This window comes from Ammospiza caudacuta, chromosome 3, assembly GCF_027887145.1.
Source record: "Ammospiza caudacuta isolate bAmmCau1 chromosome 3, bAmmCau1.pri, whole genome shotgun sequence".
NCBI lineage: Eukaryota > Metazoa > Chordata > Aves > Passeriformes > Passerellidae > Ammospiza > Ammospiza caudacuta.
Window position 1 is genome coordinate 37,230,175 of NC_080595.1, and position 26,445 is coordinate 37,256,619.

Here is a 26,445-nt window from a genome sequence, read left to right on the forward strand (position 1 = left end):
GCTGCTCGCCCCATGGCGGCCCGCGGTAGCACCATGGCGGCCGGACGGGTCTACGACATCGTGGTGTTCGGCGCTTCGGGCTTCACCGGCCAGTTCGTGGTGGAGGAGGTGGCGCGGGCGGCGGCGGCGACGGCCGCCGGCGAGGGGCAGCTGTGCAGCGGCCGCCTGCGCTGGGCCGTGGCCGGGCGGAGCCGCGAGAAGCTGCGGGCGGTGCTGGATCGGGCGGCCGAGCGGCTGGGTACGGGCCGCGGCCGGGGCGGGGGCGCAGCGCCGCTGCCCGGGGAGGCCCGGCGGGTCGGGTGTGCGGGCAAGGGCTGAGGAGCGAAGCGGGGCGAGCCCCGCCGCTGCGCCGGGGAGGAGGGGGCCCGTCCCGGGCGGAGCGGTGTCGGTGACCGCGGTCTCCGGTGCGCAGGGAAGGCGGCGCCCGGCGAGGAGGTCGGCGTGCTGCTCTGCGATGTGAGCGACGCGGGCTCGCTGGCCGCCATGGCGAAGCAGACCCGGGTGGTGTTGAACTGCGTGGGCCCGGTGAGTGCGGGATGCGGGCGGGGCGGTGCCCACGGCCAGTCCTCCCCCGGGGCTGCGGGCGGCCGGGCTGCCTGCGCCGCACCGGGAGAGCCGCGGCCGCGCAGGGACAGCGCAGCTGGTGGAACTCGACCCCGGAGTTCCCAGTACCGCCGTGCACTGCAGTGGCCGAAGGGTTTCCCACCGCTGTCGCAGTGGTGCGGGTCATGGATAGGTGTCCGCTGTGAAATACTGCCGAGATGGTGTTCAGTCTCATAGGCAGCCTAAGATACTGATGGTAAAGTTTGTGTTGGGCCAGAATGTCATTGTTGCTAGAGTTAAGCACGGAGCTGGAAAAGGGGCCCACAGGCTCGCTGCCAGAAGCACTTGGGCCTTTTAAAACTCAGAGTGGCAGCATTTCCAGTGCATTCAGAGAGCATCAGAGTGTGTGAGGTGGAAGTTGGGTCATGACCATCTCTTTGAAATTCAGTGTTTAAGTAGAGAATATGCTGATAATAAGAGTGCAGGAAGTGTAAAGTGAAATTAGTGGTAGTATTCAGTTGGTCTTGGTGATCTGATCTGATTTCATGAGAGAAATCAGGTGCAGTAGCCTGCAGCAAGCTCCATTGGCAGCAGTGAAGTTTGTTTTCTTCTCCCCACACTCCCAGGAAACAGAAGTACTCTTGCATTTTAGCCCCACTTAGAAAAATCAATAGCCACCAGGTTCACTTTTATTGCAGAGATATATTTTAGGTAAAGCACACTGGGTGAGTAGTGGTATGTGGTTTTTCTTTTGTTACATCTGGTGTTCTTTCCTTCTATAGTATAGGTTCTTTGGAGAACCTGTGGTTGAAGCTTGTGTTGAAAATGGTGCAAGCTGCATTGACATTAGTGGAGAACCCCAGGTATGTGATGGTAAAAAAGCATTACCTTATATCAAGGCTCTGAAAAAGGAGTTTTTGTTTAGTTTGTTTCATGTTTCTGAACATAAGACAAATTCTGCCTCCTGATCTACAATTTCAAGATGCAGTAATTATTTTAAAGTACACTATACTTGTTTGTATTTTTTCTTGCTTTTAAGACAGCCTCTTGGGGTCACTGTGGAAGTCCCAAATTGCTGAATATGCTTCAAGCCTCTGTTATGATACTACATAGGAATTTTGTACTTTTCATTGCTGTGAAACTTTCATACTACAGATCAGGAATCGTATATATCTGTCAAAGATGCTTGTAAATGGTTTGAGGCATGGAGGCTGCTATGATGTTACAGTGAAGGGGTGATGGCTGATACTGGGTATGGCCAATAATGAATTTCAGCTTAAAATATTTGTTCTGGCTGTGTTTCAGTTTCTGGAAGGAATGTACCTGAAATACAATGAGAAAGCTGCAGAAAAGGGTGTATATGTCATTGGAAGCTGTGGGTTTGACTCCATACCGGCGGATATGGGAGTACTGTACACCAGAGACAAGCTGAAAGGTGACTAGAATATTTTTATGGTACAAAAAGAATGCAGATTATGCTCTCATCTGGTTTCCTAAAGCAGCAGCGGTCCTGTGGAAACTCTTTCAGTGTCTCTTTTTGCCTGCCTTTACCAGGTGACCAGTTTCAACCAAATGTGGTAGGGAGAAATTGAGTGTCTCAATTGGATGGGTCATTGGGTAGGGGAGGAGTCATGGTCCCGTTGCTCACTGAGAGGGCCCTGTGATGAGCCCAGCTGTTCAGAGCAGGCTGCTAATAACTCTGAACTTGTGGGTTCCATCCCCACGAGGGCATTCACTCTATGGTGCTCATGGTTCCCCTCCAGCTCAGAATATTCTGTGAATCTGAGAGGACAGAATGTTAGCTGTGAGCAGCAGGCTGCTCAGCCAATGTCTGGATGTCCCTAGGCAGCCTCAGCACAATTGCCTCTTGTGCAGTGAGAATCTGGTTGGGAAGACACAGTGGGAAGGGGTCCACAGACTGAGGGGTAATCAGGTTTCCCAAGTTTCCTTTTTCAACTGCAAGCTCTGAGAAGCTGTTTTGTGAGTGTAAGTAGTAGTGCCTTTGACTTTTATAGCAGCTAGAGGGTAACTGAAAGACAAATGCATTTAAGAAAATATGTGAGAGGATTTAATTCTATGTAAATAGTGCTTGATCCTGATCCCAGATGAGGATACTCTGTTCATCAGGTCTGACTTTCAGTTGAGAGGGCCCATAAGAGTATCCAAATGTTTTGCTTTCATGGGCTATTAAAAAGGCTGCTAAATGGGATTGATTTACATTGGAGTCAGCATTCAGTTGAAAAAACCTCAATTCAGATCTGACTGGAGAAGAAACAAGGTATGGAAATGAGTATCTGGATGTTCATGAGGTTGTAGCTTGATGTTTGATACCTGTTTTGAATAGATGTCTTTTAACTCTTCCTATTTTGACTTTATGGCATTACCTCAGTCTATCCAGTTGCTTGCTATATTGAAATTTATCTATACAAATACAGTTTTACAATCTCAGAAGGAACTAAACAAAGCAAAACAAATCAGAATTTGGAGGCATTGTGTTGTTCTGCTGTTCATCAAACTAAGCATTCTTTGCAGAACACTATTTTAAACTATGCTAAAATTAAATATTTTCTGTGTTTTGGGTTTTGGGGGGGGGTCATGGGTTGTTTTGTTTTGGTGGTGGATTTTTTGTAGTTTGGGTGTAACAATTTTTAAGTTCAAGTTTGCTTTCAGCCTACATCATCTTTTATTTGAAACTTGGAGGAAAACTAAATGTGGCTCTCAATATTACTTACCTTTTTTCAATGATTTTTTTTACATTATCTCATTCATTAGATAAATGAAAAAAAATTAATGAATAGAGGTAATACTAGTATGACCTGTATTGAAGTAATTTCCACAAGAAATCGAATACTTGCTGACTCAAATAGCTGTGCATCTTAATGTTACATTACTTTGCTTTGAGATAAAGATGTAACTCTGCTGATAATGTCAGTGGCCTGCTGTTTTGAGTCTACCAGAGCATTCTCTGGCTTTGCAGACTAATGACTGCATGTGCCAGTATGCAATATTGAAAATATGTAATATTTTCCCCTCCCTTACAGGTACCTTAACTGCTGTTGAAAGTTTCCTGTCAGTGAAATCTGGGCCTGAGGTTAGTTGGTTTCTTCCTTCCTGAAACTCAGGAGTATTTGTGATAACATCACCACAGCCCATCAGAATAAATGTTGCTACATTAAGTCAGAGCAAGGAGCAAGCTGGCAGGTCTTTGATAAGTCTAAGAACTTTATTCTTTAGGAGCTACTAAAAGTATCCTAAGCAAACACCATTTTGTACGGTCTGTTTGCAGAGCTGTCTACCCACATTTTGCCCTGGTAAGCCGCTCCAAGAACTATTTTGCTTTTGCAGACATTTGGGAAGGATTCTTACACAAGTGAAGCTGTAACAGGTCCAGAGTGTATTGCCAGTAATGCTAGTGTTAGGCTGTTTGGGGTTTTTGTTTGTTGGTGGGGGGAAGGTCGTTTCAATATACTTTATTGCATGTAATGATAATACCTGTGGATAGTAGTTGTAATAATGTGTAATATATGCAATAATTCTAATGCTGTTGTTAAAACAATGCAACAATGATCCAAGTCAGTCTTGATGCCCAACAGCCAAACACTACTGCTCCTGGCATGAGCATCCATCTTGCCTTACAAACCATTTTTGTTCTTAAAAAACATCTGGAGGAGTGGAGGAAGCCCATTGAATGGGAGCATGGTATCTGTTAAGCAGCAGGGGACAGGAGTTCCTGGGAATGTATAAATCTATATGTTGGATATGAGGACATATATTTAAATATATAGCATAAGTTCAAAGTGTTGGTAAGAAAAGGATTTCAATAATGAGAATTAACTACACTGAGATGTAGTTATGAAGAGCTACAGATATGTATTAAATTCTGTGGGTCCTGAGTATGTTGCAGGTCATGTGGAAAGAGGGGTGGAGATTGTGTCGTGTCTGGCTGATGTGGAGTTCATTTCCCACAGCAGCCCTCACAGTGCTGAGCTATGCGTGGCTGCTGCAGAGGTGTCAGTAACACAGCAGTGTTGTGGCCACTGCTGAGCAGTGCTGGCACGGCACTAGGGCTGTCTGTGCAGCATTCCCCTCTCACCTCATGGGCTGGGGTGGGCAGGATGCTGGGAGGGGACACAGCCCAGACAGCTGTCCCAAACTGCCCCAAACTCACCGTGCTGTGTGAGTTCTGCTCACAATAAAGGCTAAGGGAAAGGAGGAGAAGGGTAGGGGGGAGGCATTTGTTGCTACCACACCTTTGCTTCCATATGCAGCTTTTGCTTTATTAACTCACCTTTATCTTTACACACAAGGGATTTTTCAATCTTATTTTCTCCTCCTCCTATCTTAGCTAGGAGGAGAGTTATGGAGTGTCTTGGGTAAGCACCTGACATCCAGCCAAGGTCAACCCACACCATTTCAATACACTATCATCATAACATTTATATGTAATAATTGTAATACATGTAGTGATTCAAATATTATTAAAATAATCCATGAAACCTTTAAATACTGAACTAATTATTGTTTCATGGTATGTCACAAGGGTCTTGGTGTACATGATGGGACCTGGAAATCAGCTGTCTATGGCCTTGCAGATGAAGCCAGCCTGAAGAAGCTTCGAAAACAGATAGGATATGCCCCTGTTCCAGTAGTTGGTGCAAAGCTTAAAAAAAGGTATAAGCATAAGATGTGGAATATACAGTCTCCTAACAGTTCCAGTATTTATGATACAGATTGCTGCAGTATTAAATACTGAGAAGATGCAGTTAGGACTTTAGTATAGTATGAACACAGAGATGCTCATCTAGTAGAATTGTTCAGTTTTCTAGATAAGTTCAGTTTTACTGACTTGTTCATATCTTACTGAAAAGAGAACACGTCCCATCATTTACTGGGTCTCAAAATTAATGCATTCTAAAGGACTTCTAGTGACAGCTTTTTATTTCAGAAGCGATTAGTAGAATGGAGGGAAAAAATGAAAAGACTATTATATTGATTATCAAATTCATCCTTGATATAGTGCATATAGTGAATTATATATAGTGAATTATATGTAGTGAATTTTGAGTGAGCCAGGGATATATTTGGAATTGCTTGCTTTCAGTGAAAAGAGATAATGTCACAAAAATTCTTGAGAGAAAAAAACTGATTATGGTAAGGCCATTATGGTCAGTTTCTTTCAGTTTGTATGAAGATTGGAACAGTTTTTTTCTGACTTAATTTTTTTTTTCATTTGCAGAGGATTTATGTTTTACAGTCCAGAATTCAAGGAGTACTGTCTTACGTTTATGGGATCTGATGGTTCTGTTGTGAAAAGGACTCAGCGTTATTTGCACACAGAGTTGCAGGAAACACCTGTAAGTTACTGTTATTTGTGCACTGTTTCATGCTACTTGAGACTGTGGCTGATGAGCCTGCCTTTGCTAACATGATAGTTATGAGATTGTCATGTCCGGTTCTCCTGCTGTCTGATTTCTTGGTATGTATTTGTAGGGAATGGAAACCTTGAGTCACAGGAATACTTCAAAGGTAGCCTTCATGATAAATATATTAAATTCTGCTTCTGTGCAGAGACTTTTCTTGTTGTATAGCAGAGTTTCTAAAAGCATCATAATTGTAGTCAATGGTAGCCATAGCCAGCTCAGTATAGTGTAGTAAATGTTCTGATACATAATTCATGTGCTGCTCATTTGTATGTTAAGATTTCTTTGGTGCTTGGGTCTCCAATGTGCAGAGTAAAGGCAGTGTGAAGTAATGGTGGTGAAAAAGATTATTAATTTTTGTTTTCCATGATTTCCTGAGAGAAGATGAGCACCAACAATCTGTATAATTGCTGTGCAGAATCACAGGCATCAGTTCAGCAATGAGGGTGAGATGGTGCTTTAAAAATGCACTTGGAAGCTACAAATGAGAAAGGCTTGTCATTCTATTACAGTTTCTCTTTAAAAAAGGCACAAGGAGGAGAAAAGATCTAGGAAAGAAGGCTGAAATTGGATGCCAGAACACATCTTTCTGTAAAGTCTTCTGTTCTTGTGTACCATGTCTACTCCCTCTTCACTCTGTAGTTACATTGTCTTCCCAGAATGAATGATAAAGTGAAGCATTCTTCAAAACAGTTCCTTAGAGCTAAGACAATTGTTTAAGGCCCTGTTTAAACAAATGTGTGTTGTACAAAATAACTGCATCTTACTTACAGGGTAGATTGATTTATAAAAATCAATTGATGGAAAAAATTAATGTAAATCCTATCACTGAAAATACATTCTTGCTTCAGGTCCAGTATGGTGCTTATGTGACCGTAGGTGGTCTTGGCTCTGTCATCAAGCTGATGTTTCTGGGCATGTTATTTCTTCTTCTGGTGAAGTTTAACTTTGGAAGAAAACTTCTGACAAAAGTAAGTTTTTAAAACGTAAAATAATTTAGTGTTTGGAGATATTGGAGATATCTTTTTTTCTTCCTCTTATTTACTATTGGTCTTTTTTTGTCTTTTTCTTCCTTTTTTTTTCTCTCTTCTATTCATACAGTACCCGGAATTTTTCTCTGCTGGATGCTTCTCAAAGAAGGGACCAACCCAGAAGCAGGTAACTGACTGTTTCCTACCACAGTTATAGAATACATTTGTTGTGGTAATGGTGGAATAGTAATTTAGAGTCAACTGCTTAGCCTCAAAGAAATAATTTCTAGATGAATCACAGAATATTCTGAGTTAGAAGAGACCAACAAGGATCATCAAAGTCCAGCTCCTGGCCCTGCGCAGGACACCCAAGAGTCACACCATGTGCCTGAGAGCGCTGTCCAAGCACTTCTTGTCAGGCTGGTGACACTGTCAGGCTGGTGCTTTGACCACTTCCCTGGGGAGCTGTTCCAGTGCCCAACCACCCTCTGGGTGAAGAAACTTTTCTTGATATCCACCCTAAACCTCCCAGACACAACTTCAGGCCATTCCCTTGGGTCCTGTCTGGGCACCACAGAGATCAGTGCCTGCCCCTCCTCTTCCTCTCACAAGGGAGGTGTAACTGCAGTGAGGTCTCCTCTCAATCTCCTCTTCTCCAGGCTGATCAGACCAAGAAGCCTCAGCCTCCACTCATACAACTTCCTCCCTGGGTCCAAATGCATGTTGTGTGTGCCTGTTTAGATAGTTACTGGATATTTAAATAACCACACCTTCTGCTTTTAGACATCAAAGTGTGTGTAACTCCTATGAGGACTAAATGGATCATGTTGCTGGGCCTGATGTATTTCCATGGATGGCTCAGGGCACTCTATCAAAGGTGATGACCAAGGGAGACTGATTAGCAAAAAACCCAGGACTGGAACTACTGAGAGAACAAACAGACTTTAGTACAAGGCCAGTGCAACAAAGTGGAAGCAGTTAAAAACTCAAATTAACCTTTTAAGCAGTAATTCAAAATAACTCCTTTCATGTTTAAATGGATTATAGTCTTTGGCAGGATTCTATATATAGAATTTGGATACTTGTGCTTTTCTGGTAGCAACCAGTTTCTCTTTTGGTGACCATGCTTGTCTTGTCCACTACAGATGGATGGAACCTCTTTTACAATGACTTTTTTTGGTGAGGGTTACAGTGAGGGACAAGATCCCCAGAATGCCAAACCAAATGTGAAGATCTGCACTGAGGTGAAAGGACCAGGTATGTATTTTGCCTAGCATTCCCTATTCTAAAATACAGTTCTGATTGCACTGCTGTCCCTTTCACCCTTGAGAAGCATCTGCAACAGGAACAAAGCCAACAGCCTTTACAGTGTGTTAACTTGGATACTAGAATTCATTGTGACCTGGGTTTTGAAATAGCCAGTTCACTTGCATTCTTGTGAATCTCTTCCCTCTGACTTTCCCTGGTCTGATTTTCATTTTTGCAGAGCAGACCTTTTGAAGGAAGAGGGCTTTAAGAATAGTTTTTAGTTGTTACAGCCTGGACTTAGTACTTTGTTTATTTCCAGTTCCCAGAGAGTGAACTTTAACAGGTCTGGTGTGGTATAATTTCTGACTAATACATAGTTTTGTTCAGGTTATTCCTTGAGGGGAGATGACACCTGAAGTTTGGAGAGAGCAAGAATGCACATTCAGAAATGAGTTACTGGAGCATAGCTTTAAATAACTGGAGGTGTGGCAGAATGCAAGTGTTGCATGTTAAAATTCCAAACTGAATACAGGATGGGGAAAGCTCTTACTGTGTCAGAAAGCCTTCTGTCACCATGATGTGGTCACTCACAGTTGTGTGGTTAGAGGCCATTATGTGAAGCAGTATTTGTCTGGATTAGATCTTAAGGATTTCACCAGCTACTTGGTCTGTTTACTAGGTAAAAAAAAAGCTGTTCTTAAATGGGAAAGGCTGTTTCATTGCTAAAGACATTATTCTCCAGAATGCTGTAGGGAAGAGCAAGATTACATTCTACATTTCAAGGCACTGTATTTCATTGGGGGATTTTGGTTTGGTTTGTTTTTTTTGTCAGAGCCTGGATATGTTGCTACACCAATTGCAATGGTTCAAGCAGCTCTATCTCTTCTGGAAGATTCAGCTTCTCTGCCTAAACAGTAAGTACCCTCACATGCTGAGCAGCTTGCTCTCCTTAAAAGCTACTGTGTGCAAATGTTTCTCTTTGAAAATACACTTAATCAGCCCTGTGGATTTGTGTTACCTCACCCAACTGGCTGTGCAAGGGAGATGCTTCACTGCAAGCTGATTTAAAGCCACTTGCTCTTCACTAGCCAATCAGTAGTCACAGGCTTTTAGTCAGGCCTTGGCATCAATGTCTTTATGTTCAGTTAATGGAGTGGTTTCTATAGAGTTTGCTGGATGCAGAAATGAACCTATGATTATAACCACCCTGCCAAATTCCTCACCCACTCTCTTCTCGGACTAAGTGGCTTTTTCTTTCTTAGTCAGGGAAGCACATCTCTAGCTTAACAAAAGGTGTCCCTCAATCACTATGCCACCAATGTTTCTCCTTTTTGATTTTCACTTACAGGGGCGGTGTGTATTCTCCAGGAGCTGCCTTCTCGAAAACAAAACTGATTGATCGCCTCAACAAGCGTGGTGTTGAGTTCTCTGTTATTAGCAAGCCTGAAGTCTGAAGTGAGAACATAACTGTATGAACTAACACCTTTCCTGGGTATAACTCTAATAAAACCCATTTGGCTGCAAAAGCCTAGTCATAAAACAGTTTCACTATGCTATTGTTTGCAGCAGAAACAGAAGAAAATCCAAGTTAAAAGCTATAATAGTATTTGCTATAGTGAGCAAACCCCTAAAGGGTTGATATTGAGTGTTAATTCACAGACCTATTAAATTGGTAACTTCTTGGGTACTAATTCTGGAATCTTAATCTCATTATCTAAGTTCAAGTTCCTACTTCATGGACCCACTACACCATCTGCTTCACAAGTAAGCATAGCTGCCTTGCTTTGCCCCATTCTGCAACTATGTAAAGCAGGCAGCCTGGAAACAGAAGTGCCTTAGCAGATAAGCTACTAGTTATTTCTAATGTGTGTTTGGTATTTGTCTTTATTAACATCTTCAATTAATCTTTCCTTTATTTAAGAATTGTTGTTAGTGCAGATCTATGTGTAGTCTCTGTAGTTAGGTAAGTAGTCATGAACTGTATTGTGCTTTTGCATCTGTAAAGAAGGAGGCTTGTTCTGTTGATTGTTTTTGGAATCTGACCTGATGTGATCCAGGTTCTGGGTGCACTGACCTGTTTCACACTGCTTGATACTGTGGTTGATGAGCCTGCTTTTTGTTGTTAGCCTCAGAATTATGAGTGTCTTGTCCTTTTGTCTGATTTCTGGGTTGGTATTTGTGGGCAATGGAAGCTTTGAGTCACAGGAATATTTGAAAGGTAGCCTTCATGATTTTCAGGAGTGTGAACACATTAAATTCTGTTTCTGTGTAGAGGCTTTTTTTGTTTTATCAGTAGAACTTGTAAAAATTGTGAAAGTTACTCTGAGATACTTAAGGTCACAAAAGTCTGTGTCCCTCAGCTGTATCACACTGACCTTTATTTTTCTGAGGCAAATCACATACAGATTGATGCTTTGTAGTCTCATAGCTGTGTTGAAGATTGCCTTATGGATGTAGATCACTATATGGTGGGGTTTTCAGGTGCTGCTTCTTAAGTTTATGCTGTCACTGCACTGTCTTCAGTAACCTAAAGTTAAAAAATGTCTGTTAATGCTTTATTCAGTAGCAAGCAGACTAATTTCACACCGAGCTAGAAGAAATTAAAGACACAGAAAAGCTGCTTTTCCCTTAAGACCACCCCTGAATGTGAAATATACGTACCACCTCACAGCTGAGAGTTTATGTGTTTGAGGCACAGGGCTCAGAGCAGTTCCCGTGTGCAATTCACATGCTCTGTTTCTGGTATTTCTCTCCAGAACTGACCATTTGCCACCGCCCATGACCAGGAGCACTTTTCCAACACAAGGTGTGTACACAGCCAGGGGTGCCCATTGCATTGCAGTGCCCTCTGGCTGTGGAGCAGTGCAGAGTGACCCACTGCCTCTGACAGGGTAAAATACAATTGGGTACCCAATGCTTAAAGATTCAGTTATAACAGGTTATTTTTCAAAATTCCTGAACAAACAAGAGTATAGCATCTTGTTGCCTACAATGTTCTCCCCTATCCCAGTAATTTTTGCGGTTTCTACGCTGCCCTTTTAAAAGGCACACAACCCTTATTCCACAAGGCAGTGTTTTCAATTGCTGTATTCCAGATGCCAGTCAACAGAGCAACAGCCACAGCTTATTTCTTCACTAATTAATCAATCTGCACACAAGATTAAAGGATAGTGATGTAAAAATACCTACATATCCTCATGGAGCAGTGTTCAGGTTTTCCTGGCTCGGAAATGTTTTACAGTATTGAAAGAGTAAGAAAGGAGAAGGATGAAGCTAGTTCAATAGTATAGATGATATTTCCAAACAAGAAAAAGGTTATAATTTAGGGAGATGGCAATGATTTCATTCAGGTAGGCAAAGGCAAAAAGATCAGAACCAAGGGGCCGTGTCAGGTGTTACTGCCTTGCACGGTAACAGTTTGATGGCAATGACTGGAAATACAGTTTAACACAAACACCTGATAAGCAAAACTGCTGCAGAGAGTCATCACTGTATCTGACAGAGACTCACATCACTGACATTGCTCAGTTGTCATTCATGACACTGGATTAAGAGTTTGAAGCACAGTTCTTGATTGTAGAAATGCACATCAAGATACACAAAGCTACTTGGCACTTAAATAATGACATGGTTAAGCCACAAATTGCATCTTTAGGCAGCTAAGTATAGACTGAAAGGTCCAGGTTGAACTTTGTTCCATGCAATAAAAACAAGTGTATTTCTCAAAGCTGTGGGACAAGGTGACTGCTGCAATTAACTGAAAACTAAACTTGCCCTCTGTGCCCGTTTTACTGCTGGAAAAGACTGTGTATACAATAACTACATGCATGCAAAAAATACCTCACCATTTGAAGCCAGGGGTTTCATTTTAAACAAAGCTCACAAGCTTCTGGTTTGGTTGGTTGCTACTGACTTTTTAAAATACAAACCTTGACCACAAGAGGAGTTTCCAGTACATTCAGCTCTGATGCTCCTGGCAGGTTGTTTTGGGAGCTGGAGCAATCTGTATTTGCTCTCGGGGGGCTGGATGCCACAAAAGAAGTGGAAGCTCTGCACGAGGGCTGCTGCTGGGTCTCATCCTGTGCCACAGAGCGGGAAGGACCAGGACGAACCACCAAATCCAGCAACCTGTTAAAATACTCGTTTTACACTAGGAAAATCAAGAAATAAATGAAAAAAAAAAAAAGTGATGCTGTGATGCTGACAACACGAACACCCAGTGAACAAGAAAGACAGGTAAACCCTCACTGCTGGGGTGATACATTAGGCCCACATGGAAGTGACAGGCACTTCTCTTTGTTCATCTGTCAAAGTCAGTACACCAAGAGCTTGGTGGTGGTCAAAGCTTTAGTTTCAGCTGTCTTAAACTCTGCAAGCACATTTCTCATAATGTAAACACATGTATTTGCCTAACTGAGATTATCACAGCAGAAAAGTATAGTTCTCCAAATAGTACTAATGATGAATTGTGTCTCAAACGTATTTTTTATGTGCAAAAAAGCAAAACAAAGCTATTTTCACATGTACCTTCCCACCAAGACACTAACACAATTCAAAGAGATTTTTCTCCTTTTTCTGTCTCCCCTCAAACACATAAAACAAGGCCAAACTTTATGAACAGGCTGCTTACTTCTTATATTCTGAGAAACTGGTTGTCTTGTTTCCTAGCCATGCTTCTTTAAATCTGGACAGTACTTTAGTGATTAAACTTGTTCTTGTATGCACATTTCCTGCATTAGCCTGCCTTGTTGCTGTTGATAATGGCTTTGGCCTTGGCACTGTAAAGCAAGAGGGAGCAGTATCAGCCTTGTGCATTCAAAGTGATGGCCAGCTCCACATCCTCGTTCCCTTCTCTAAAATTACCTTCTCTTAAGACCGATGAAGGCAAACGGTACGGCTTTGCTCTCTCTACTGCCAGCTTCCTTTGGACTGTGGGAAGGACCTTGATATATTGGTCTAACAAAGAATTTCTGGCTACTGCTCTCTCTCTCAAACGAGGATCACGACCATTCTGACAAAGGAAATGTGCAAAGCAAGAAGTTAACAATTCACCAGAAGTTCATTGCACAGGACTGTCTCTGCTCTTTCTAACTAAGGCCTAAATTTGCTCTACAGACAAAGGAGAACAAATCCACTGCACAGAACCACAGCAGGTTCCACCCAGAAGCACACACCAATTTCACCTGGTAGTTTTGGATAAGTGCAAAGAAGATTGGAATAAAAGTAGAACATAAAACTCCTAGTTAAAAGGACTCTGGCACTTTGCAGAGCCCTATTCTTACATAATTCTTAACACCTGCAATTTTCAAATGGCTTACGGAAGAGCAGGCTTTCCTCTGGTTATAATGAAATAAAGATATCTGAGATTACTGACTACACAGGGCAACTGCAAATTACACTGGACAAAATGATGGGAAAATTAAGAAAATCTACTTACACACACCTGTCTGGAACACAGTTTTCACACACAGTTTTCACACACTTAAACCTTCCAAGACTACCTTTTAAGTTTGACTTACTGGAAAAATACACTTTCAAAAACCAAAACGTGCATCAGATATCCCTAAGAGAAGTTCACATAATGCAAAATTTGATCTGGATATTTTGAGAAACATAGGTTAGAATTTATGTCATAAAATTGGTAGCATGAAACTACTGGAATCAGAGAGCTTGTACTATAATTTGAGAAAATAAAAAACCCAAAACCACAACTAAACCCCACTACACATATTTGACCTGTTGACTATCCAGACTGCTGTCAGGCAAGATACAAGATGTGACAGACAACATACTCTTTATTCCACAGAAAAAAACTTACAAAAATAACTTCCCTAGCTAAACCACATATAACAGCAGGATCTGAGGAACTGAAGGAAAATATGAGATGGTACAAAAGATACCTATTTTTTTTGTCAGATACAAACAAACTTTCAGTGGAGTCAACAACTGAACATTTAATTTATAACTTCACACGGCAGTTTGCAGTAGTAAAATTATTTCAGCCACCTTTTAGGTTCAGCTGTAACTTGACATGTAGGAACTTATTCCTAGTTTTTCAAATAATGGTATAAAAGAGAAAGCAAGATTTTTCTTGAGGACTATCAAAAGTGATCAGTCACACTGACAGAAACTTGCACACTCAGCAGAACTGCTACCCTTACCGTCAGATTGGCCTTCATGGATTGATTCAGCTGGAGTGCTGGGATGTAGTTGGCATGCTGCAGATGGTGGACTAAGAGGAATTCATGGTTCTGAACACCAGATTTGGTCTGTAAAAACTTCTCCAAACACTCCTGTGAGAAATAACACATTTCAAACATCATTACCATTCTGCCTCCTCTCTTGCCAAAGAGACAAGTTTTTTTTTGTTTCTTCTCCAAACTCACTTTTTCTGTGTCTGTGAAGGGCAGCTTCAGCAAATCCTCCATCAGCCCCATCTCCTGACAGATTTCATACATGTGCTTTAGCAGCTCTTCTATGTTTAACTTCGTGGTGTGTTGCTGCAACAGACCCCAAGCCTCCACCATGCACCTGCAGTTAAGGTTTAGGACATGGAAAAGAATGGAAACCCTGAGGCCAAAAAGATGCCCCACAGTGAGGGTAGCCATTCAAAGCTCAAAGGAAATGGAGGGGAGCCCCATTTGTGCCATCAGTTCTCCACATTTCCCAAGATGTGAATGCCAAAAGAGGGGAGGTTCCTTACCTGTTGGACAAGAGCACGGTGAGGAACAGCCGCACCTCACTGCTGCTGGACATGGACGGCTTCATCATCTGCATGTACCTGAGGGCTCGCCTGTGCTCCCCCTGGCACATCAGGGACTGGATTATCCTCATGTGCTGCCATGACACTGTCTTGAGTGTAGCTGGATGGAAGAGCAGGGCCAGGGAATTCTGCACAAGTTGAGAACAGCTTCATCACCATAGATACACACAGCCAGGCAACAAAGAGTCAAAACTTTCTGCAGCAAGGCTGGACGTGGGTTAGACCAACTCAGAGGTCTAAATAAGAAAATACTTGATCCAGGACACATCAGTAAAATTCTTCAGTATTTGCAGGAAAAAAAAAAAAATCGATACAATTGTGAATGTCGTAAAACTAACTATTCAGATTTTTGTAAGTTCATGAAATTCTGTGTACAAACATCTCTTTTTATAAATACATTACTAAATAATAAGTTACTTGATAATCAAATTGGTTCTGTTCACATAGTGACAGGTAAAAAACAACCTAAAGCACTGGGAAGATCAGGCTGACACATCACTCCTGCAGTCTTTTGTCTCAAATGTTCCATGCTTCAAGTACCAAAAACACTCTTAGAATCAGTGCCCAACCAGTCAGCTGAAAACCTCCTAAAACAGAGATGGCTTTAAAAATGCAAATATTAAGCATTATTTATGGTGATTACTCCTTTGTTTCAATCAATTTTCTGTTAAAGTAGTTAAAACAAAATCTCAAATCATAACTTGTTACTGAAGATGTCAGGCCAGTGTTAAAAAAAAAGCTTCTTATGCTCTTAGGTGCTTGTAACACCTAAGTAGCAATTGTTAAAAATATTTTAGTGGTTACTGCTCTGCAGTGCAATGTGTGTCAAACTCAACTGTTTCATACTTACTTCATAATCATTGTGATCTAGAAGCCAAAATCCTCGAATCAGTTTAACAAGACCCCAAGGGATAGCAAAGGCAGTTAGAAAGGAAACAAGTAAAGTTTCTGTTTTATTTGGAAAGAAATGGATGATATCCAGCAGCAAGTAAATTGTCTGAGAGTACCTAATTAAGGCGAATAAATCGCTAAGACCAAAAACTTGTATCACATTACATTTAGCAAAAGAATGAAATAAGAATATGAAAGTCGTAGAAAGCAGAACTTCCCAAAGTATTGATCTTGCCATTTTAAGCTATAAAAACCCATTATATCAATAGGCAGGTCCTAATCTCAAAACTGTATTCTGAATATACTTCCAGAAAGAAACACTTGTGGATTTCTGTAAAGCAATCAAAGAGGCAGATACTGGGTGTTTATACACTGCTCTTACAAACCCAGGCTTCTGCTTCTGTCAGTGAAGCTACCAGCTGGACAGGCAACACACTTCACCATCCAATGCCTAATTATTAAAGAAAACAAGTTCTACAGTTGTTTATTCTCCCCATTTCCTGTCTTCACACAACCAACACAAATTATGGTGCCCTTACAATGCAACTTGGCACTGACTGCTTGAAACTGTGTTTAAAACTTCATGTGGATCGTGTCTGAGTAAGGCAGCTTGGGACCACAACCATTTTTAACCCTTTGCTTTCCAGCCTCTTTTCTTCATTTAGCCAACAAACAACAAAGGAAAGTCTGCATGTTCCAGCAGCTTAAAAATTAGGCTTCAACCCAATGACTGTTCTCAACCCCCTCTTTATTATTCTGTGTACTTGTACTTTTTACACAAAAAAAAGCAAACATTGTTAGCTGGGCTGGGAAACAAATCAGCAACAGGAAAACCACTGCTGTTACAAACCCTTCTGTTCTGAAGCAGCATATTTCAGGCACTGTTCTAATACACAGTCCATTGCTACAGAAAGGAGCGCTTAAAAAAATTAAAAACTATTACATTTTGAAAGAAACTAAGCAAGGTTTTTATCTTGAATATTTTAGGGAACCTGTTTGCTTGTATCAGAAAAGAATTTGCAAAAAACACATAGGTGACAAACATGTAAGAACATTTATGCTGTTATTACTGAAGGAGAAATAACACAATCTGGAAAGGATACAATTGCATGTTTGTCACTTTCTTCAATGCTTTCTAGCAAATAGAGATCCAGCAGGGCCTGAAATGAAAGATGAAAAGGTTTTTTAATGCTCCTGTCTTTCACCATCATTTGCTTTAGGGGACTGCTGCTGCTGGGGTTTGCAGTGAACACAACACTCACATGTAAACTAACAGGTGGGTATTTCCCAGTGCCGCCTTCATCTCTCCGCCACAACTTCTCCACTTCCTCTCCCAGCTGGGAAACCATTCCATCAATCATCAAGCAATCAGAATCCCATTTGCCTCTGCAACAAAAGGGACCAAGGGCTTGCACAGAGTAAAACACTCATTCCAGCCTCTCAATGTCACAGATTTCAGACTCAGAGCAAAGATGGTCCTTAGCTCACAATGAACTTTTTCATCAAGGAGTCCAATGCACAAACCCAAGAGAAGAGTTGCAATGACCTTTTGGGTTCCAGGTTTGCTTTCATGCTCTGTTACATGTAATGCCAAGGAGAGCAGACAAAGGGTTTTAACTGCAAAAATAATCACTCTCACACAGTCTAACAGTGGCAGCTTTCTAGAAAATTCCTCTAAGTCTTACCTTGATAAGCGCTCGAGTTTCTCTCGGTGACCCGTATAGTAGCTCTGAATCAGAGGATAATCGTAGAAAGGTCTGGACAAATGAATGTGATCATCTTGATTATCTACAGGGGATAAAGTAAAAGCAAGTTAAAGTAAGACCACGTTTTTCAACTAAAATTTTGGTCTAGACAGACAGAAATCACACAACCTCAAGAAGCCTCCAACTCTCAAAGAATCTAATCCTGTTTCTGCCTTTGCTAAAGGAGAACTAAGACAAAACTACTACTGCTGCAAACTGCAGAACTACAACTACTTCTTCTCTCAAGATCAGTTTCATGTTTGCTGTTGATGCTGCATTCAGAGCACATAGGGTAAGTTCAAGGCTACTCCTAAATAAACCACTCTCAAAGGAATGACTTTGTGAACATGCGAGCATCTGTAAAATGATTAAAGCTGAAAATGGAATTTATAAGGTGTCTCAATTAAGAGCATTTCCAAGGTGCACTTTCACCTCAAGCAATAAATCAAAGGTTCAAAACATGCAGGTACTGCTTTTACTATCAAAATGAGTGTGCTGGTACTACAATTTCTGCTTACCTAAACCCTCAGGAAGGAGACTGGATCGACAGAACCAGATCACCACTTGTACATACAAAAAAATGAGGCTGGTTACCATCTGCTTATTTGTCAAGTCTGAAAAACCTGAAAGAAAGGCAAAACATGATTTGAGTTTTGCAATTCCTTTCATTTTACAAAACCCCCTTTGCAGAACAAAGAAAAAATATGAACAAACACAGTGGAAACCTGTCTTTTTAGTTGTCCCTCTGGATCACTTATGAATTTGAAGGAAAAACCACCATTCCAACCCCTACCAAAAAACCCCAGTCACTACAAAGAAACAGAATCACTAAGGATTGAAATTGAAAAATAAAGCCTAAACTATAAGATATACTCAAGAAGACAACATTTGTTTTCCATATACCAGAGATTTTTACTTTAGCAAAAGATATTATTGTCCTCTTTTTCCCTCGACATGCGAACAACAATTTTTAAAATCAGAAGCCAAAAAACCTCAAGGAAATTGCTTTACTCATGTTGGTTTCCTTTCTATTTCCCAGCAATTTGCACACAACTATCAATTGCTAGCTAACAATTAGGAACACTTCTCAGCATTACCACACTCAGTTGCTGCAACTGCTGCCCAGTTGCTTACTCAGCTCAGTGCTGAACCAGTGTACCTTCTCCTACCCAGCCTCATGAACTCCACAACAAGCTGCTCCCCTGAACTCAACGTGGCTTAAATCAAAGTCCCAACTGATCAGATTTAAACCCCTCCTCCCAGCTCAACCTGACTCTCTCCCTGCCATCCAAAACAACAGCAGCTCCTGTCTCCACAGTTAAAACCCAAGCATCCTTCCAAAAGTTAACAATCACACCAAAGGCCCAGCAGGGCTCTCACCAACCTTTCTCTGTAAGCTCTCGGGCTTCTGCTAGAAAACAGTTCAGGACTGTGCTCAGGTTGCTCAGCAGCAGCTGGCAGTGCTGGAGAGACTGTAATGTCTGCGGGTCAATGAAGTTGCAGGAGCCGTCAAACAGCGGAACACCTTGTCAAGGAGAAACATTGAATCATCACTCAGCACAGCAACTGCACACTTCCAAACTACAACACTTCAACAACCACAAGAGACTTAAAGAACCACTTAAAGAACCAGCAGCATGCACTGGCAGAGTACTGAAGAAGATCCTTTACAAAGAATGACTCCAGGTTTTAAAAACCACCACGCCGCTACTCACATATTTGGTCCAGTTCATCTTTTGTACAGATCACTTTGTTCCACGTCCACTCAAGAACAAACCGTAAATTTACAGCAGAACTTGGCTGCTCTTTAAAAACAGAAAACAAAAAGGACATGAAGCCATGATTTCTAACCAAAACACAAACATAAAAACAGTGGAAGCAGCATTACCTTCAGAAGTCCAGTGTTTAATGCATCCTGTCAGAAGTTCTAAAGAGCCTGTCTGCACAGCAGCTGACAGCACTGCCTCTAACTGCTCCTCCTGCACAGAACAGACAAAAGCAAATCACAACCTCACAGACTTTCCCTCTCAGTCTCACCTTGATAAACACTGCAGTTTCTGTCAGTGACCCCTGTAGTAGCTCTGAATCAGACGCTACCTGAGCCACTGACAGAAGTGTTTGCTGCTGACTGGTTACCCACTCAGACATCAGCTGCAAATGCAGCTAGTTCCATATTCTTGACACTTTCCTCATTCTACCCACAGGCTGGACTGCTGCTTGGTTTGAGGAACACAGGAACGTTTTCCTCTGACATTTCAACTTCATGCAGGCTAGTTTCAATCTCTATTTCTTTGCCTCAGGGTTTCATTCACTGAGTCCCAGTTAACTATTTCCAGTAACATCCCCTGCTAAGACCCATAATGCACTGTGGGCACACCCCTTTGCCATCAGGAACACATGAAGGGGACAGAGCAAACACCACTGTGTTTGCAGGGAGACAGTGAAGCTGAGGCCAAGCAGCTCCTGAGACTAGCAAGACAGGAAGCAGCTCTGACAGCCAAAACATTAGGTTTCAATTTGTTAAAGCACCATAAAAAATGGGAAACATTTCAGTTCTAATGGTCTGGAATTTCAGGCTGTTCAATTACTGTATTCTAATGCCATGGCAGTCCTTGAGAAGGATAATGCACAGGCATGCACACACATGGAAATAATGTAGCAGCTTATTCCAGCTGGTGTTCAGACATTTATTTTAGGTGAAATGATCCTGCATACAAATTGACAGTTTTCTTTTTTTTTCCTTGTCTCTCTTTTTTCTAAAACATACTCAAAATATGTTTTCCTTCTAAGTTAAATTATTACATTCAAAGATATTTCTAGACATTCTGTCATTTGAAAGCATGTGTGATACTTCCATCTTTTTCTGAAATCTGGTTTCAGACAAGGAAACATGCCCAATACTGCTTAGAGTGGCCAAAGAAATTCAAACCCAAGCTTCTTGACTTAATTCTGAAATTTCTCTTTCTAGCATCCAAAAGCAATCCCTCCTCCAATGCATAACAAGTCTCTGAACAATGTAGTCATAATTCAGGAAATGTCATCATAAAACTTCTTTCTTTCCCAAGTTACTTCCCAACCAGAGCTGACATCAGAACATCTAATCAGAATATAAGAGCCTACATCAGACTTGCAAAATAAGCACTATGTGGGCTGGGTCAGCTTGCACAGAGGGGTCTTCCAAGTCAAATTTAGAGTCTGGATCTAAGAATATTATTATTTCTGCTAAATAATGTCAACACCTGCCTCTTAGAGCAACTTGCAAGTAAAACTCAGATGAACTCAGATGGTCATGTCTTGTAGCCTCTACAGCCTTCAGACAAGATGCATATATTTCTCTCTGGATTTTTCAGCATACACCCACCTGACTCAGACTGGATGGCTGGACATCAACCAGTCTTGGAGACAGCAAGCCAGCTACAAGACACCGAGAGTAGCTGTCACGGATGGCTTCACTTATTAAAGGACCAGATTTCTTCAAAAACTTCAGGGTCTGAAACATCAATCAAAACAAGTTAAGACAGCATTCAATGATGGAAGGTTCTGCCTTAAAAAAAAACAGCCAAATGAATGGTTTCAATTTTTTAAAAAATACCCTGTAGAAGAAAATACCAACCCCTGCAATGCTAAAGGAAGCATGTTCCAGCCTCTCTATCAATACACAGGCCTGGTATTTTCCCTGACACAAATTAAATTCTGTAAAAGTTAAACCTAACAAACAACTTCAAATCACATATCAAATCACATATCTGTGCTTGTTTGTGCCAAAGCTGAAATATTTAGTGAGCTGGAACTTAATTTGAAAGGGTTTGTTAAAAGCTGTGCAGTGGCTCAAAAATTAGAATTTGGCCAAGGCTGACAGAAAAAACATGCATTTCTTCCTCAACAGTTAAATCACTTTTACCTCTCTCCATGCTCAAGTTCATCAGGGATCAAGACCCCAACTCCACACCATACAAAGAAGTAAACATTTCCCCAGCTTCCACCACACCCATCCTTTCCAGCCATTCAATCCCTGCTCATGCCTCCCTACAACAGTGCCATCTGCATGAAACTGGCACAATATGACTGCAGCTAAGCATGTGGATGGGCAGTGTGAGCATCAAGTGGTCTCTGACACTCAAAGCACTGCAAGAGAAAAGTTACCAAAGGTTCATCTCTTGACACTTTCAATACAGTAAAAAAGTCACCTCCTTCTGGAAGCCGGTGCAAGTCATGTGAACAACTCCCGAGCTGAGCAAGCAGGTCACATCTGCAGAAACAAGGAACATTTGACAGACCCTGGCACCTTCTCACCAGTTTATGCTTTATAAATACTGCTGTCTGCAAAGACAAACCTCCAGCACCACTTTCCTTCCTCACATCACTTACACACATCCCATAAAAAGGAGTTACTCTCTGTCTCTAGAGACTTGAGAGCTATCTAGTGCTGTGCTTTGGGCCTCAGCTCAAAGACTTTTCATTTTGGGACCATCACCCCTTCCCAGGCCATGTTACAGAAGCTCCAAAATCCAAAACTCAGCCGCCTGTCAAGACTAAGTGCCTTGTCAGGACACAGTAACCAGGTTGGAGAAGGTTTGTGGGGCTTTTATTGGTTTGGTTTTCATGTGACAAACAATGAACAAGAAAGAGAACCACTCAAGTGGCATTTCACCTCCACCAAAGCTTGCCACTATTCAAAAGAGAAGCAGTGAAATACCTACCAAAATTATAGGTGCTTGGATTAAAGAACTGTTCAGGTGGTGGATAAGAAGGAGGAACTCCCCGACTCAGACTACGCTCGTGTACCAGAATATCCAAAATGAGGTTTGGAGAAGTCATGCTTATTACAGGATCCAGTGACCACAGGGCAAAATAGGGGCAATCATGAAGGAATTCTTCTGGCCTTAAAGAAAACAAGTGCATAAGCTCAATAGCAATTTTCAAATTAACCTTTTGTAGAGATGCTGAAACCTCTTAATTAAAACCTACCCTGGAGATTCTGGCATTTGGGCATGATACCAGCGATTGATGTCAAACACTCCCAAATGAACAGATGGTTTTTCTTGACCATAGGTATTCACTTGCCAACTGAAGATTGATACACTGGTGTCAGGAGAGATTACTGTCAAAGACAAGACATTGTTTCTTACTGTAGAAGATATGAGATATTTGCTGTTATTTCATTCATGAAACACAGCACTTAGGAATGATAAAAGAAATTATGAAATAGCAACCATCTCTGCAATAGGTTTCAGTGCCTCTTTTTCTTATTCAATTTATATTTGTTTCAAGCAAAATCAAATACACAATTATTAATTAAGTTTTGCATGCTGAATGAATAATTATTCGGGGGATTTGGGGTTTTTTAATGTGGTGAGGTGGTTTGTATTCAGCCAGCTGTCATGCAGGATACCTTGGTAGTTTTCCAGCTACTTTTTCCCAAGCCTGAAGTATTGCAAAAGGTGTTTGAAAGTCCTACAACTGGCCTTGGTCCATCAATCCAGTCTGTGCAGATCCCTCTGCAAAGCCTTCCTAACCTCCAACAGATCAACATTCTTGTTCATGATGATCTTGTCCCAAATTTACTGAGGGGGCACTCGATCCCCTCATTCAGATTATTGATGAAGATATTTCACAGGACTGGCTCCAGTTCTCAGCCCTGGGGAACTAGATTCACTGGATGCACACTGGATGCAGCCAGAGGCTTGAGCAGGATAAAAAACAATTCAGGTAACACTCCTAAGCAATAGAATGATCTTACTGTTCAATGAAGACAACTGGCAGAACAAACTGACTGACCACCCTTACACAGATGACCCCATACACTGCTCCAGCATCCCAGCAAACATAAAATAAAGCCTACTTTTTCCCTTAAAATATGATGTTCAGAGGGATAAAAAAGTCCCACATAACTTAAGCATACAATAAGCCCAGCAAGGTCAGCTAGATGAATATTTAAGACTTTAGGACTGTGGGTACAGAACAGCATTCATTGCTGAGATTTCCAAACCATGCAGTTCAGAATAACCAAGCAGGGACATCAGAACAAACCTTCATTAACGTTATCCTCTCTGTCAGCATGGTTGCAAAATTTTTCTATGGTCTGACATCTGAGGAATTTAGTATTGCTGGTCTGCCCTCTCCAGGGAAAGATTCCACCAGAGAGATCTAAACTGAAGAGCTTGACACAACATGTAAAATCCTGGGGGGAAAAAATTAAGAAGAGAGGAAAGGCAATTCTGAAATAACAATATACATTATATCCAAGTATGAACTAATGCAAATATCTGACATAATATGCTTATTTTACAGTATGTTTCCCATCAACAGGAATTACATCTGACATGCAGCAGAATTAAGTGTCAAGTTCATAACAGGCAAGTTTTACTCTAAAGGCTTTTGCACATTTTCAGAATTTAGCATTTCCCTAACATTACATCTAAACACGTTTTGTAGAATACCTTGCATCATCAAAGTGTCATTACAAACCTGAACATATACTTGCAAAGAGACATCTAAAACAATGCAACACATCTTCACACAAAGCCTTTGCTCCATGTTTTGATTACAGAACCTGACATTAGAGCAGCTAAAGGTCTGTCCTGAGATGTTATTGATAGGCACATCAGTAGAGTGAACACTCATCTCTGTAGCAACAATGAGAACTTCCTAGAGATTTAAAACCTTCTTTCAAACCCCATGAGCTCTTATCAGGGAAATATCCCTCAATTCCTTATGGTGAGGACATGGGATGAACATGGACAATGTGTTTAAGATTCCAAATTACTACAGAGCAAGAAACTGCTTTGAGACACTCAGAAATAGATATACATAAAGGATGGCCCTGAACCTCTGCCACCACCATTTTCTAAGCAAGCATTAAGTGAAATATTGTCTTTCCAGTACAGGCTTCATTTAACCTGTCTACTATACAATATATGAACATGTGTACTGTGGACAAATAGCAGCTCTACAATAAAAAAGCCCAAAAAAACACCAAACTAAAAAAAAAAAACCAGCAAAACCACTTCCAAGCAAAAAATGAGTTTCCAAAACTTTCAGAGATCTAAAACGAACTGGCATGAAACAACACATTCTCATTCTATACATCTAATTGATTTAATCTGAGAAGAGACAAGCTTTCTCTTAATGGTTCCAGGAAATGCTACAAATGAATATCAAAGGTGTCTAAAATAAATGAATAAATTAAAAAGTCTTTCATTATTGAAAAAAAATGGTAACACTTGTTCTGAAACATGCACATTCTATTCTATTTTATTCACGAATTTTGGAAATAACAGATTCATACGCACAGTAATTAAGAAAAACCAAAACCATCTCTTTGAAAAACTAACATGAAGGCTAAGCAAAGAATCCCATCTTATAAAATGACTAATGATAAAATCTATTTTAATCAAAAATGCAGACCAGAACAAGATGTCCACTACACCAAGGGACAGTTCCATAAGATAAAGCACTACAATTCCATAAACTCATCACACATTCATTTTAATGACTAGAAATTTCAGCTGTCATTCATATACAAGGAGCCAACTTAACTGATACTCCGGGAAACTTCATCTTTTAATCTCTCACATACAGGCCTGTCTTACCTCATACATGACTTCTCCTGATGCCAGACATTTCCTGCCACCAAATGCTAACTGCAAGAGATGTAAATTCACAGCATTCCCTTCACTGAAAAAGGTATAAATGAGGAGATTTGATTACAAAGCTGCTTTACAATCCTCATTTTATTACAATTATAATTTTATTAGATCTAGGCTGAAAGTGACTTAAGAGCATGCTCTTGCTGAAAAGAAAAACACTGCCTCCCAAAACATGATAACTGGTCACACTTAGCCAGTAAAACATAGAGGAGGAAATTTTACACAAACAGCTTCAGGGGCAAATGCTAACTATGCCTTTGTTTGGAAAGCTTTAATATGCAGTATGGACCTAAAATTGTTGGAAAGTTTTACACAGTAAACCATTCTCCATGAAAACTGCTTTGAAGTCAAGCTCAAGAAGACTGCCAGTTTATGAACAGCTGGGCTAAGTAGTTTGCTGATGCTGAGAGGTATGTTTTTCCTCTTCCCACCTAAGTTCCAGTCCCTCTTTTGCATGCAGTGCACCCTTCTACACTCTCTTATTCCTTATTCCAGCTGGAAGCCATTGATTTGTTTGCTGAACACTGCTCCTTTTCTGCCAGGGAAGCTGAACTGGCACACAAGGACTCCAAAGAATTCTGAAGCTCTCATGGAGCAACCAGCAATACTGTCATTGTCCTCTTTTAGGGACAACTCTATGTGAACTAATATTAAAAAAAAAAAAAAAAAAAAAAAGCAAAATCAGTGGCTTATTGTAATTTTTATTCACCTTTGTTGTGTAGACTGGACAGCCCATAAGTAGCAACAATTTTGAAGATCATTCTCAGGCTCTTGAAAAGTAAGAGCACAGACAGGAATCCTTTCTCCTCCAACCTGAGTGTAGTGCCTACAGGATTGAAAAAAAAATAGAAAAGACAAATAATGGAGGCAAGCAAATGACTACCTTTTATGCAGCAATCAAGGTGAGGAGATTTCTGTCCATCAAAACAATAACCTCTGTTTATGTCCTCCTCTGCCTGAGGAGGAGGAACAGAAATGATTAGTTCAGCTGCTAGGGAAAACACTGTTCCTATTGTTGAAGCCTACTTCAACATATTGAACTTATAATGCAGGAAATCTGAACATATTTTAAAAAACACCAAACAGAAGGAGTTTCTCATTTCTTTATTGGGCATTGTAACAAACATTTTATTTCAGACTTCGGAACCTTAGTTGTACCTTCACAATCTTTTCCTGACACCTAATTATGCCTCCACTATCTATTTGTGTATCAGT

The 26,445-nt window shown here is 41.0% G+C and overlaps 2 protein-coding genes across 2 annotated transcripts in view; one reads left to right on the forward strand and one right to left on the reverse strand.

Annotated features, from left to right (window-relative positions):
- SCCPDH (saccharopine dehydrogenase (putative)) lies at positions 1-12,818 on the forward strand. Its single transcript, XM_058800854.1, has 12 exons — positions 1-238; positions 413-525; positions 1,326-1,406; positions 1,849-1,978; positions 3,585-3,634; positions 5,084-5,214; positions 5,780-5,897; positions 6,815-6,934; positions 7,065-7,121; positions 8,080-8,191; positions 9,015-9,096; positions 9,531-12,818. Exons 1-12 carry the CDS (start codon positions 13-15, stop codon positions 9,634-9,636), a joined length of 1,326 nt encoding a protein of 441 aa, XP_058656837.1. The 5' UTR covers positions 1-12; the 3' UTR covers positions 9,637-12,818.
- The window catches only part of LOC131555120 (protein ELYS-like), a 17,471-nt gene continuing 3,834 nt past the window's right edge, over positions 12,809-26,445 (reverse strand). Inside the window, exons 5-24 of the mRNA XM_058800853.1 lie at positions 25,940-26,056; positions 25,174-25,258; positions 23,612-23,762; positions 22,550-22,682; positions 22,282-22,463; positions 21,769-21,830; positions 20,943-21,071; positions 19,470-19,560; positions 19,297-19,386; positions 18,966-19,106; positions 18,100-18,204; positions 17,522-17,615; positions 17,099-17,222; positions 16,940-16,996; positions 15,796-15,942; positions 14,886-15,073; positions 14,569-14,713; positions 14,344-14,475; positions 13,046-13,193; positions 12,809-12,960 (exon numbers count right to left, since the gene is read on the reverse strand). Of these exons, the coding sequence (XP_058656836.1) occupies positions 12,809-12,960; positions 13,046-13,193; positions 14,344-14,475; positions 14,569-14,713; positions 14,886-15,073; positions 15,796-15,942; positions 16,940-16,996; positions 17,099-17,222; positions 17,522-17,615; positions 18,100-18,204; positions 18,966-19,106; positions 19,297-19,386; positions 19,470-19,560; positions 20,943-21,071; positions 21,769-21,830; positions 22,282-22,463; positions 22,550-22,682; positions 23,612-23,762; positions 25,174-25,258; positions 25,940-26,056 (2,473 nt within the window). The remainder of the gene's footprint in view (positions 12,961-13,045; positions 13,194-14,343; positions 14,476-14,568; positions 14,714-14,885; positions 15,074-15,795; positions 15,943-16,939; positions 16,997-17,098; positions 17,223-17,521; positions 17,616-18,099; positions 18,205-18,965; positions 19,107-19,296; positions 19,387-19,469; positions 19,561-20,942; positions 21,072-21,768; positions 21,831-22,281; positions 22,464-22,549; positions 22,683-23,611; positions 23,763-25,173; positions 25,259-25,939; positions 26,057-26,445) is intronic.